Source organism: Triturus cristatus, chromosome 3_2 (assembly GCF_964204655.1).
Source record: "Triturus cristatus chromosome 3_2, aTriCri1.1, whole genome shotgun sequence".
Classification (NCBI taxonomy): domain Eukaryota; kingdom Metazoa; phylum Chordata; class Amphibia; order Caudata; family Salamandridae; genus Triturus; species Triturus cristatus.
Window position 1 is genome coordinate 581,675,818 of NC_140584.1, and position 13,976 is coordinate 581,689,793.

At 47.8% G+C, this 13,976-nt stretch overlaps 1 protein-coding gene across 5 annotated transcripts in view; it reads right to left on the reverse strand.

Annotated features, from left to right (window-relative positions):
* MACF1 (microtubule actin crosslinking factor 1) overlaps positions 1 to 13,976 on the reverse strand; it is a 1,146,281-nt gene that overhangs the window by 156,617 nt on the left and 975,688 nt on the right. For all 5 annotated transcript variants that reach the window (XM_085648361.1, XM_085648360.1, XM_085648359.1 and 2 more), the window contains one exon: positions 6,809 to 6,982. In XM_085648361.1, the coding sequence (XP_085504487.1) occupies positions 6,809 to 6,982 (174 nt within the window). The remainder of the gene's footprint in view (positions 1 to 6,808; positions 6,983 to 13,976) is intronic.

Genomic DNA, 13,976 nt, shown 5'->3' on the forward strand with positions numbered 1-13,976 from the left:
GAGTCCTTGGGGTAGGTTTCTGTCCATGGGAGATTAGAGTCTTTTTCAAAGGCAGCAGTCCTCCCAGGGGTTTCAGAGGTCGCTAGCCACAAGCCAGGTCGCAGGATCGCAGAAGCTGGAGACAGGCCGGTGGGGCTGGCGCCAAAGCAGTGGTCTTCAGTCTTCTCTGCAGTCATCTTCATTCTTCTGAGGTCGTCGCAGATCTAAGTTGTAGGTCTGAGGGAGCCACCTAAATACTAAATTTAGGAGGCGTTTTAGGGGAGTAGCAGGTAGAGCCAATGGGCACCTTACCTGGGGTGACTACACCCTCTATTATGCCACCCTCCTGTGGGAGGGGGGCACAGACCTAGACCTGTTCAGAGGGGTCTCCCCATCTTCAAGATGACGGGGACTGAAAGTTGTGCTTCACCTCGCTTCTCCCACCTTGGCGGTGGAGTTGGCAGAGGTGGGCACACTTCGTATTCTTTTGAATCTTTCCCACCCGTTTCCTGCCTAAAGTGGGGGTGTAAACTAGGGGATGTTATCTGCTGCTAACGGCAGAGGGGTCGCAAGACAAAGGCGGCAGGTCTTTGAAGCTTTCCTCTTGAGACACTGGCCCATCCTGGGGGAGGATGTAGGACACCTCTGCCCAGGATGTGCATTGTTTCTAGTCCCAGAGAGCAGGGGCTCTACCCAAGGGTCCAGAAACATGTCTGGTGGTGGCTGGCTGCCTACAGCCCGTCAAAGACCACACCAGAATTGATAGATTTCCAGGGGGCACTTCTGAGGTGCCCTCTGAGTACATGGTACAATAAATCCCACACTGACATCAGTGGGGATTTATCGAGAGGAGTACATTGGTACCAAACACTTATGACTTCAATAAAGTAATCATTGTGCTGTGGAACTCGAGTTGTTGAGTTCCCAGCCCATGTACTCTGTATGGCTTCCCTGCCACTTACAATATTCGAAAATTGGACCCCAATATTGTAGGGGCATATCTGCTCCTGCAGAGATGCCCTCACCTGTGGTATAGAGCACCCTGCCTCAGGGCTCTGAGGCCTGCCAAAGGGATGACTCACCTAGGTCTAGAGGCAGTGCTGAGGCAGTGCTGGATGGCATTGAACCCATACAGGGTGCCATATCGATTTTGTGGTTTTCTCCATCACAGAGGCATGCAAGCTGCAAGGCAGTGGCATGGACCCAGTGAGGGGGAGGGTCCCAGAGGACCATCTTCAGTTACAAGGCGCTAGGTACCTTTTACTAGGGACTTACAGGAGGTACCAATTGGTGGTTTGTTTCTGGGTAAGGAGCAGTGACACAGGGAACCTGATTGGCAGGAAACCGTGTGCACTACATTTGAAACCACATCAAAACCAGGCAAAAAAGTGCGGGGGATAACCATGCAAAAGAGGCACTTTCTCATAACATAGTATATAGGTTTTCATGTATAGTATTTAGTGTGGAGGTGCAATGATCATAATTAAAATGTCCTGGATAAATAATAGCAAGGCAAGAAAAATAAATGTGGAGTTACATAAACTTATAAAATCTGGTACTAGAAACAGAAAATACACTAAGCAGGTAGAAATGGAAGGAGAGGACACTGACTCAAAGGTTATATTTACATGAATGTTTAGTGTTTGTCTCCGGCTGTGGCTATATAGGTGGACAGGGGACATGCCATCTGCACCTCAAGTGCTGAAGAACGGTTCACGTGGTTTCATCAACTGGAGTTAGGAATCCAACGAGCCCATAATTTCGTGAGGGTATGGCCTCTATTTCGATAATTGTTTAGCGTGCTTTCAGCTCGAATAGTGAAGCAGAGCTATACCTACAATGTGTTAACCGAAAGTAGCTGTCATGTTCTTTTTAATTTAGAAGAATTTTTTTCCACATTATTAAGTGTCATTTATTCCAGTATTTGCATGCAACATTTTGTCATAGCTCAGCTTATGATCCTCTATCTTGATGAAACTGCTGGCTTCCCCACTTATTTTTTCACTGTTTATACTTCAAATAGAGCACGTCTCTTATGAAATGAGCTACTCGAGAGCTATGCACCAATAACTGCACCAGAACCGACTCAGACCTTGTAAGCCAGCAATCAAGATGCAGTGCACCACTCTCCTTGTAGTGCTTTTAACAGCAGGGTAGGAACTGAAGTCTGCAAGATAGATGTTGCGCACACCAAGCAACACAGAGAGGCACAGTCTTCGAAGCTCATGATCTCCTCCTTAATTGGTCTTTAAATTTCCATTTCTTGGCGTTCCTGGTGTCCTAAGCACCAAAGGCCTGCTATTAGTAAGAGCACCTCAAACACAGTAGTGAAGAAGGAGGCTTCTTACTGTAGAATCTCATCAAATGACCACAAAATGACCCAAAAACAGGGTGTCAGCCCAACTTTACTGTACCAACAGACCTTAAGTGCTACAGCACAATGGTCAGTGGTGCCAGAAGCAGATCTCCTTTACTGCTCATCTGTCACGACCTGCTCCCGAGCAGTGTGTGTTAATCCTATGCATGGCAGATGCAGATACCTGCTAGGAGCAAGCATTGCTTCAAAGCAGACTGTTTCCTTGGAACTCTGCCATCCCAGACACTGCCAATGAATAATGTCAGCCAAAAACTGACTACTTGTGGAGGAAGAAAAACAAAATGATTTACAACAATTTCCCTTTTAAACTGAAAAAGAAAAACATCAGAGAGATGTGGGGAACAGACAAAAACAGGCCTGATCTGAAACAAATCATACTTAATCATACCAGAGGGGTGTGAAATAATCCCAATTTACACCTGTGGGCAACATCAATTGTACTTAGCTTGTGTGAAATAATCATCTTTCGCACCTGTGAAATAATGATCCGGTTCACACAAAATGTGCTAATTTTCACATTCTTCAGAACTGCCTTTCTTTAGTTTTCGGGCAGAGCCTGCACGTTCGACACAGACAGGTCAGTAGCAGCTTTGCAGCAACTATGCTGGCACAAAAAACAGGACACGATGTTTTAGGGCAAACAAAGGCACTCTGCGTCAGCCACTTGAATGAAGCTGACATACAGGAATATGGTTTAAATCTCGCACTGAGACTTGGCACAAAGAACCCCACATTTATTTTCAAAGCCAGCATCAGTCCTAGGTGATGGAGTATTCAAAGAGAAGAGGAGGGGGAGCACCTGTGGGTGCCACAGGTGTCCTTGTGTAGTGGTGATGCAGTTCAGAACACTCACATGGAGCCTGTATTCATGTGCCTGAAAGCACAGATGTCAAACCAATGTAACGGAAGCGGCTCCGGTGGAGACACTGCAACCCGTTTAGAGCCATGGATTATCCTCAGATGGCTGCTTGGCAAAGCATTAAAAAGCCATGTGACCTGAATAAGCCAGACAAGACAGGGGGCATCAGGCCAACGCCAAAGCACAGCTTTGGTTACTGTATCGTATTACATCATTTCTACAGTACTTCCAAGTCTACTTTTGAGGTCTCAAAGCGTTTTACTGACCATGGGTCAGTGGTTCTGATGTGTGGATGGGAGAAGGATGTTGGTACCAGTGTCAACTATTACGGTTTAGTCAGAAGGGGGATGGGTTCAGTACTGGGGTCATGTGTGATGCCTAAAAGGTGTGCTCCAAGCATAACCAAGTGGCCTGTGTGCATGTTTTAAGCATGTGGCAGAAAGCAAGGAAGGTTGAGAACAGATTTGCAACCGGATCCAGTCTGGCACCAATGGGATTTTCACAAGGTGGGGCATCTGAAGTTAGCAGTATCCACCAGAAGAGGTGGTGTAAGTAGCTTCATCATCCATTAGCGTGACAGGACTGATACAGGCATTGGCTAGAGGAGATATGGAAATGGAGCCTTAGAGAATGTGCAAAACGTAGCAAATATGTCAGTCAAGAGTCCTTCAAAAAGGAAAGGTACCCACCCCCAAAGGAAAGTGGGTTAGGCAGCAAAAGACACTCTTCTGATTCATATGGAAAACCAACACAAGTTTAGGTAAAAAAAAGCGGTAGGAATATAAAGAAGCAAGTTTAACCTTGTAGTCGGTAAAACACCAAAATCCATTTTAATCATGTTCTGAAAATTCTAATGATGTCCTGAACTCCCATCCCCCACCTTTCCAGGATTGGCTGTTTACTGTATGTTCCTTTTTTAATTAATGTTGGGTGTGTTAGTGTTATTAATTATGATACAGAGTAGACAGCAAACTGCATTGTCAAAGTGAAGATCACATGTAAGAAACAACAGCCTAAGCCCGGCTTGATTTATAATTTCACTGTAAGCGCTGTTGAATGATATATTCCCTGTTGATTGTGGATGTTTACTCAATACTTAAAATATATAGCTTGCAAGACATGACATATGGTTCTTCTACAACCGACAGAGGATAACTTATTTATTACGCTGGTTAACACAGCAATTCCCAGAGGAGATTAAATATCTCTATCACCTGCAGAGCCCCCAGGGATCCATGGTGTTTGCTGAGATCTTCAAACTGGATATGGAACCAGTTGGGGCTCTACTCTCAAATATCTTCGAAATTCAACAAAGTGCTGATGGTACACCACTCCAACGCAAAGGCTTCTCTGCTCCACACATCTAACGCAGCCTGCACCTCACCTAGACTAGGTTGTTCAACCCAGCCTAGACCGAATTCCTGTTATTTGCAAAGAGCAAGAAATAGTTTAAAAGTGGCTCAAGGATATGACCGTGACGGTTTCGAACCACAACTTTCACCGAATGCGAATGACACCTGGATTTACCTTGGACACCAGCTTCACCCTCAAGGATCACTGGCAAACAAAAAACACTCAAACGTGGACTGTCTTTCTAAAGATATCAAAACAGCTTATTCCAGAAAGCGACTTTGGAAATGCTATTGAAGCCCTCATACTCTTGCATCTGGAGGTAAATCTCTATTTTATGGCCACACAGATTCCACACTGACTCCCCTTAAGGACATCACTGAGCAGCACATCCCTTCCAGGGCCTGAAGGGATAGGATCACATCACGCCCATCCTGATGGAACTCCACTGGATCGCTCCTCCAGCCCGCACCATCTGCAAAACCAGCTGCATCATTTAAAAAACCATCAGGACCAACACCCCACTTATCTTGCACACAAGCACACCCGATCTCTGGTGGATATTGGTACACCCGCGTTGAGGACACCATCAGACTGGAAACTAGAAAGTGTTAAAAAATAAAAATAAAAAAAAGAACAAAAAAAAGGCAGCAGGCCTTTTCCATCTATGCACCCAGGATATGGAACCTCATTCCTGTATCAATGAGGACTGTCCCAATGCTGCTCCAATGAAGAGGCACCTCCTTAAAGAATACTGTATCACAGTGCAGTAACCGTACATTTCCAGTTTCAGAACCCAGCTATACCTCTGCTATCATTCGTAGACTGTATGATTTTAATCGTGTACAGGGTCCCCTGCTTTGTGGTTAGGTTTGTGCTGTACACTTATCACATACATATATACCCTCACCACTCCAGTTAAATCTCTTCAAATTATAGATTGGTAAAGCCTATGAGACAACCAAGTAGTGAAATTAATATTTAAATCCAAGAAAGGCTTTTGTTTCCTGGCTGGCTTAAAACTGTCAGAGTGGATCAAAGAGTGCTTTTGTTGGCACCAAAGATCATTAGATGCAACTTGTAAGAATCAACATGAATTCCTGAACAGGTGATGCAACCTCTGCCATTTCATAAGAATAACTTTTGCTGTAATGCGGTATGCATGCACGTTGTATTCTATAACAACAATCCTGACTTTAAGAGTTTGTGGGACTGTAGAAATTGGTGTAACTACATACAGAATTTCCAAAACAATGTAATGGGAGCAATATCCTGCATGTCTGCTCTATCACCTATTCAGTAAGCACTTTGTAGTCATTTGGAGTTAAAGAGAGGTAGATAGATTTCCAAAGCTGACAGCAGCAACTGGAGATACCCTTTCACAACATATCTGATGAGATGCCAGTCGTGCAGGCCATGGTATCTACTGAGTCGATTTACAACCACATTCTCTTTCCCCTCTGAGTGAGATGCATAGTGAGAAATACCCTTTTACCAAGGTTCAAAAAACAGAGGTCTGGAACAAAGCATTGGGGTGTGCAGCACACATCTGTCAATGGAAAGAGATTGGAATGAGGTGGTCTAGGTTCAGAAAAATTCCCTGAGGTCCAAGATTTGACATGAAGAAACCTTCCATTTGCGTCCAGAGTGTAAAAAACATGGCAAAGGAAATAAAACCCTGTCTAAACAAAATCCAACCTGAAAAAAAGTCCACAGTGTAAACTACCATGTTGCTCAAACACTGTATCTTCTTTCAACTGCAACATTTTTATATAGAATTGCAGGCCAGTATTTGAAAACCCACAGTCAACAGCCCTTAAGCAGGTACGAGGCATGGGGTTGCGCAGGAAGCAATTAGCGAGAGAGAATGACCATGTAACAATAAATTCAAAAAAATTAAAAACACTCTTGAGGCTTGCTCTGAAACAGATGATATGTCTTCTTATAGCACTTGAGACTGAGGTAATTAGAAAAAGTTTGCATGTTAAGCGCGGGCACTGTGCACAGGTAGACCTGCGCTTCAAACTGTTTTACAATGTAGAGGCACATGAGTTAATGTCTTGCATTAGGGGGAAAGCAAAGGGCATAGAATTGCTTGTGAATGACCAAGATCGTGCCACTGCATATAATGCAGGCAAAAACAGAGGACCTCTACTTATTTAGGTGTCACAGTAAAAACGGGTCTTCTGGCGTGAGACTTGATGATGAACACATTTATAATGCAAGTAAAAGAGGCTACACACCTTCCTCTCCTCCATCTTGGTGCTGACAGTCTTCCATTTGCGCTCCAGAAGTGCCACATTCTGTTCAGCACTGCACTCGGGTGTCGGGTCCTCACGAGTTGACTGCATTAGTCGGCCCCTGTCCATCAGCTGTCTGTACATTTCCTCGTTAGTTTTGAATTCTGCATACAGCTCCTGTAAATGGAGTGGAAACATCAAATGAGAGTGCACTTGCTTAACCCCTTGCCATGACCTGAAACTGCAGCTTTCCAAGACTAGAGTACTACCACTGCTTGGATGAGCACCTGCTCACGCCAAACCACCACATTGCTCGAACTATGACTAAAGCCCATCCAACCCCAGGGTGGGCACCTGATGTAACCCCACCATCCTTTGTTTTTACCTCTTTTCCTACAGAAAAAAACAAGTATCTTGTCATATCTCCAGTGTGCTACTTCTGCCGCTGACCACCATCTCATTGCTAAATCGAAAGTCTTCCAACTTATGCCCTATGAACGGACATAAATCTCTGCCATAACCCTAATGCCTATAGGCTGCTTATCCATCTATTCCCCACTTGAACAAAGATTACAGGGCTGCTATGAAGACCCTGAAACACAGCTGGGGCACCGTACAGAAACTTGCCCAAGAGAGACTGAGGTGGAGGTCCTTCATTGCTGCCCTACATGCCAGTCGGCATAACAGACAATAAGTATTACTTGGCATGGCACCAGCTGCACACAAACTACAGATCAGTCACTCCCACCAAACCAAATTACACCCCTGTCCTCTCTCCAATATGTGGTGCCTGTTTGCATCCTCATACATATATCCTAAGCCTGTTCTTGAGAAACCAATCAATACAAACAGACTTGGCTGTCCAATTCATCAGGTCTAGACTAGTGGACCCAATTAGAGCACATAAAAGGAGAAGCCATATACTCTCAATTTTAGAATACCATCATAAGGATCTTCACTGAATTCCTAACAACTGAAGTGCTCCGCCTATGAGTGGGAAACCAGAACACTTTATAAGCGAAAGACTCAAAAGTGGGCAAATACACACAATGCATCAACCTGTGTAAATGCAGCATTTGCATTTACACACTTCTACAAATAAAAGTGGCACACTTCACTAATCTCAAATGAGAGGTCATTCGCTCTCTGGCCAAGACAGCAACCTTTGAAACGTCTAACTCCCCACCAACAAAAGAAAAATGCAAAACCCCTTACATTCAAAGCCTTAAAAAACATGGAAACTCAAGATTCTGAAAGTGAGCATCCATATAACGATGAATAATTCCTAAACCAAAGCATCAATTGTAGAATAAGCCACACCAAACAACCACATCTTAAAAAAGCAAGTTACTTACCTTCAGTAATACACTTTCTGGCAGGAACTTTAACTGCAGAGTCCTCACCATGTGAATTTCTCTCAGGGGAAGGGGGGGGGGTGGGGGCGCCGAAGTGACCCCCGGGAAGCGAGACATATGTAGTACAGGCCAAAAGCCGTCAACCAGAACACAGGAGAACACCAGGAATATCCAAGCCCCCCTGGAACACAAGGCAGAGGGCCAGGCCGAAACGTCAGATATTAAGGTGGAAACATCAAGACACAACACCGTAGACGGCATGACAAAAGTCGGTCTGGCGATCCAGAGGCTGAAGAGGGAAGGCGAAACACACAGAAGCAGATATCCCGCAGGAACAAAGGGTAAGATGTACGACAGGCGAGCTCTGCAGAAGATATATAGATCATTATGGGATACTGAGCAGGACAGAACCAAGCGGTATACAGCGACGAAAGGAAAAGCGAGGAACCCGAGAAGGTATCTCACCCGCCCAGCTTAGGACAGAGCTATACAATAGCCTACAAGTACCCCACCTAGGGTATGACACGTCCCCAAACAAAACAGGGGAACACCTCTTAGGGAAACCCACAGCAGAGGTCAAGAACATAAAAGACCTGTGGATATCACCACAGGCGGCTTACCAATCAGCCAAAAAATACACAGAAGGTCCAACGTGAGGACCTATACGGTTTCACTAACAGCCAAAAATCACTCACCACAAAAGCTGAAGGGCTGTAACAGCAGTCAAAAGTACAGAGGGGCCAACTTAAGGACCCTGCAGGCATACCAAGCCACACACAGCACACAGACGGGCAAACCGAAACACTCGGCCCCAAAGAGAAAGGTGGGATAAACGCCTCCCATAAGACACCTGAGCACCGACAAGTCGAAGCTTACAGAGGGGAGGAGGACGGAGCCCTGCAAGGAGACGTTGAATAGCGGAGTCCACGTGGGTGTTAAATAAAATAATCCCATCAAAAGGCAGGTCAACAAGATGCTCCCGAATATTCTCCGGAAAGATGCTATCCCGTAACCAAGCATGGCGGCGGAGGGACACAGAACTCGCCATAGCGCGAGCGAGAGAATCAGAGACATCCAAGGCCGAACGGAGAATAAATGCAGCTAACTCCTGACCATCCCGCACATGGTGCTGCAGATCAGCGCGGGCACCTTCGTGGGAGGTGTGAGACATAAGGGACTCCGCGGAATACACAGGTCGGAGGTAGCCCTAGCCAACACACAAAGTGTGCTGAGCGCGCGCAGAGCAGCACTAGTGGAAGCGAAAATGTTACACCCACAGGACAATCCCCGGGCCTCCCGTGACGGAGGGAGCAGCTCCGAAGGCAAGGAAGGAAAAGCAGTCTGCAGGACAGGGCCCTGAGCAGAGGGGTGGGAAAAAAAGGCAGACTGGATTGTGCGGGGTAGGACGGTGGCGGTGAAGAAGCGGCTGAGGCACCGGATCCCCCGTAGCAGGACGCCACCGGACCACCAGAAGAGAGTTGTGGAACGAAGCTTTAAAAGGAAGAAGCGGCTCCCCTCCACCAGAGCCCTGGTGGAGAACCTCCAACAAGTGGTCCGTTGGGAGTGGAGCGACCGGGTTGCCCAATTGCAAAATGCCGGTGGCCGTGGAGATGGCCCAGACAAAGGCTACACTCGCCTCCGTAGGACATCGTGGGGGGGAGAGCAACTCTTCCGTGGGCTAAGGCTGCAAACTAAGCCGCCCGTCCCCGTGCCCTGCTGGAGGAAGAAACAGCCAGCCCCTGTAGGACGGAAGACCCATGGACGAGTGAGGGCCTGAGGGGTCTCCGGAGAAGGCGAAGAAGCCTGCAGGGCAATCAACTGCATGGTGCGGAAGAGCGGGTCCGGGGGCTGTGGACGACACCCAGCTGATCCTCTCCCTCACCAACGACCCCGCAACAGCCAGATCCAACCTCCAGGAAGGAATGAGAGACGTCGCGGAATGGTTGAAGCTCAGCCGGCTGAACCTGAACTCAGATAAGACGGAAGTCCTCATCCTGGGAACATCCTCCTCCGCCTGGGACGACTCCTGGTGGTCCTCTGCCCTGGGATCCGCTCCAAAGCCATGCTCGCAACCTGGGCTTCATCCTGGACTACTCCCTCACTATGACCAAGCAAGTCAACGCCGTCTCGTCATCCTGCTTCAACACCCTGCGCATGCTCCGAAAGATCTTCCGGTGGATCCCCACCGACACCAGGAAGACGGTCACCCAGGCCCTCGTCACCAGCCGACTGGACTACGGAAACACCCTCTACGCTGGAACCACAGCCAAACTACAGAAAAAACTCCAGCGCATACAGAACGCCTCTGCACGACTTATCCTGGACCCCCCCGCTTCAGCCACATCTCTCCCCAGCTGAGAGACCTGCACTGGCTCCCCATCAGCAAGAGGATCACGTTCAGACTCCTCACCCATGCACACAAGGCTCTCCACGACATGGGACCCACATACCTCAACAACCGCCTCACATTCTACACACCCACCCGCCACCTCCGCTCCGCCAGCCTCGCCCTCGCCACCGTCCCGCGCATCCGCAAGACCACCGCCGGAGGAAGATCCTTCTCCTACCTGGCGGCCAAGACATGGAACTCCCTCCCCACCCACCTACGACTGACCCAGAACCATCTCTCCTTCAGGAAACAGCTCAAGACCTGGCTCTTCGAGCAGTAGCGGATCCCCCTCCCCCCCAGCGCCTTGAGACCCTACGGGTGAGTAGCGCGCTTTACAAATTCATTGATTGATTGATTGATTGACATGGAGATGGCGTAGAACCCGCCCTGGAAGCCGCCGGGGAAAAGGCAACAATACGGCGTCCAGTCTCCGGTGAAGAGGAGACAAGGAGACGACAATACTCCGGAGAGGAAGGGACATCCGGAGAAGAGTCGACGATCTGACGTCGGGGGGAAGTCCGCCACGGGCACCGGTGTGTCCTTGATCGGCACCAAAGTGTCCACCAGGGGTGCCGAGTCGATCACCACCACCACGTGCCTCATCGGAGAAAGAAACGGGGTCGGAGCCTAAGCGGCCAATGAACGGCTCCGAAAAGGCGCCGGCTCGACCTCCAACAAGGCAGCTGCCTGCACAGAGGACAAAGAGGGACTCGGGGTGCCTCCCCGAGTCCCTCTTGGTCCTCCACCCGCGGCGCTGCCAGGACCGGGGAGGAAAGCAGTCTACGCCGGACAAGCGTCGGCTCGTCCTCCGTCAAGACAGCAGCCTGCCCAGAGGACCGAGGGGGACCTCCTGCAACACCACAGGGAACCCCGCGGGGTTTTGCGGCGAGGCAGGGACGCCATGGGTCGAAGAGGGGAACCCCTTAGGGCCGCACCTCGACGACATCACACCTCCAAAACCTGAAGCCGAACTCGTCGGTGCCAGAAGTGAAGCCGCCGGCAAGTCCGCAGAAGGCCCCGCGCATGGCGAGGGATCCGCGGACGTCTCAGGAAGAGGTGGTGGGCCCAAAGAAGCCTGCAGAGCCGTAGCGTAGGCCTTCATTTGGGCCCTTGTCGCCCCAATGCCAGGAAACGGTGGATAGGGTGGCGACGGGTGAGGGCGCACGTCCCCAGAGGGACCTGCGACCTCTGCAGAATGAGGACAGGGCCTCGGTGGCAAGCTACAGGACTTACCGGCGGGCGAGCGGTGCCCGTGGGGCCTCGGTAAAGAACGATGCTGCAGCCGGAATCGGCGGCTTCTGGACCCTTCCGAGGTAGGGGACGGACGCTGTGACGAGACCGATCTGGACAAGCGGGTCGAAAGCAATTTCATCCGGCGCTCCCACCGGGACTTCGGCTTGAGATGCTGACAAGCGTCGCAGTCCGTAGAATCATGGTGCTCGCCCAAACACCATGCGCAAGTACTTGGAGAACAGACGCTTTATTCGATCTACGTAATGACCATAATATCGTCATACGTGAAGCTGTTAAGGGGGGCAATGTTGTCATTTTAAATAAAGATGATTATCTGGGTGAACTGAATAGACAACTGGACAATGAGATCTGTTATGAGAAATTGAGAGGGAATCCCATTCCTGAAATTTAGTGCAATATTAATGCACATCTGAGGGAATGGCATGAGACATGTCTCCTGTCAGATAAGGAACATTTGTACTTAAAAGTGGAGAATTCGAGGTTTCCCTGTATTTACTCGCTCCCAAAATTCCATAAGACCTTATTAAATCCCCCCGGAAGACCAATCATTTCTGGAAATGGGGGGCCCACAGAATGCCTTGCAGAATATATAGATGGTTACCTCCAACCTCATGTGAAAAACTATTTGAACTCCTATTTGAAGGACAGCCGAGATGTCCTGGACAAACTGGAGGACTTCAGCTGGGACAGCGAAGACCTTCTTTAACTATGGACGTTGAAAGTCTATATACGTGCATACAGCTGAGAAACGGATTGGAAGCTCTGAGATTCTTCCTATACAGAAGAAGTGCTAGTCATCTTGACCACACCCAAATGCTGATAGAGAAGACAGAATTAATTCTAACAATGTCTTTCTACACAATGGGGTGTGGTTCCTCCAAAGACCGGGAACAGCGATGGGTTCAAGGTTTGCTCCATCTTATGCAAACGTTTTCATGGGTTTGTACGAGGTGGAGCATACCTATGGGAGGGGAACCCGAAAAAAGATTGACAAAATCATCTTCTACGGTCGTTATATTGACGACATTTTGATGTTTTGGAATGGGAGTGTTGAAACCTTGAAGGAATATTATGCTTATCTGAACACCAATAGATTCAATGTCAAGCTCACAATGACTTACAATGAGAGAGAGATTGACTTTCTTGATCTCAGATTGTATGTCAGACATGGGAAAATTGAAAGTAAGATCTTTAAAAAACCAACAGCATGTAACAGTGTGTTACACGCTGCAAGCTACCATCCTCGGAGCACCTTTAACGCCATACCCTATGGCGAAATGGTTAGGGCTCGAAGGAATTGTAGCGAGGATATTGAGTTCTTACACACTTTACAAGAAATTAAGTTGAATTTTAAAGCTTGTGGTTATGAAAATACGTGCCTGGAGAAGGCAGAGATAAGAGCTAAGGCACTAAACAGAAAGCAGACCCAGACAGCCAATATAAACACTTCAAAGAACAATAAAAAGAAGATGGAATCTAAAGACCATGTTTTGTTTATTACGAAGTTCAATCAACGAAGCAATCACATCTATAATCTGCTGAGAATGAATTGGGCAATGTTGAGTATGGATACAAGTCCATCAGATACTGTCCCACACAGACCTAGGGTGGTTTACCGCAAAGGCAATACTATTAAACAAAAGTTGTGTCCTAGCTATGCAAGGACATGGGACGCTAACAAAGCCATAAGCACATGGTTACGTACAAAACCTAATGGCTTTTATGTATGTGGCAATTGTTCAATGTGCCGATTGGGTAGGAACAAAATCTTGGAATTCATGTACAATACCAACAAGATCTATAACATTGTATCTTTCATCAACTGTAATACTACACATACAATATATGTCATAGGCTGTGCATGTGGGAAGATCTATATAGGCAGCAGCAGCATACGCTGCAATACAGGAACATGTGCGTGCAATAAAACATCAGGATGAGAGATATCCCATTGCAACGCACATTAAGGAAGAACATCCGGACAGACGTCTGGTTTCATGTCATAGAATGTCTGGATGCAGGAGAGAGGCAGTAACAGGGAACTCCTCCTCCGTCAGAGAGAGGCGAAATGGATATGTAGGCTGCTAACAGTGCAGCAGGGTCTGAACAGCAACTCAGAAATGCACTATTTTCTATAGTGCATTTCCACTTTGGCTAAGCTTGAATCTACACC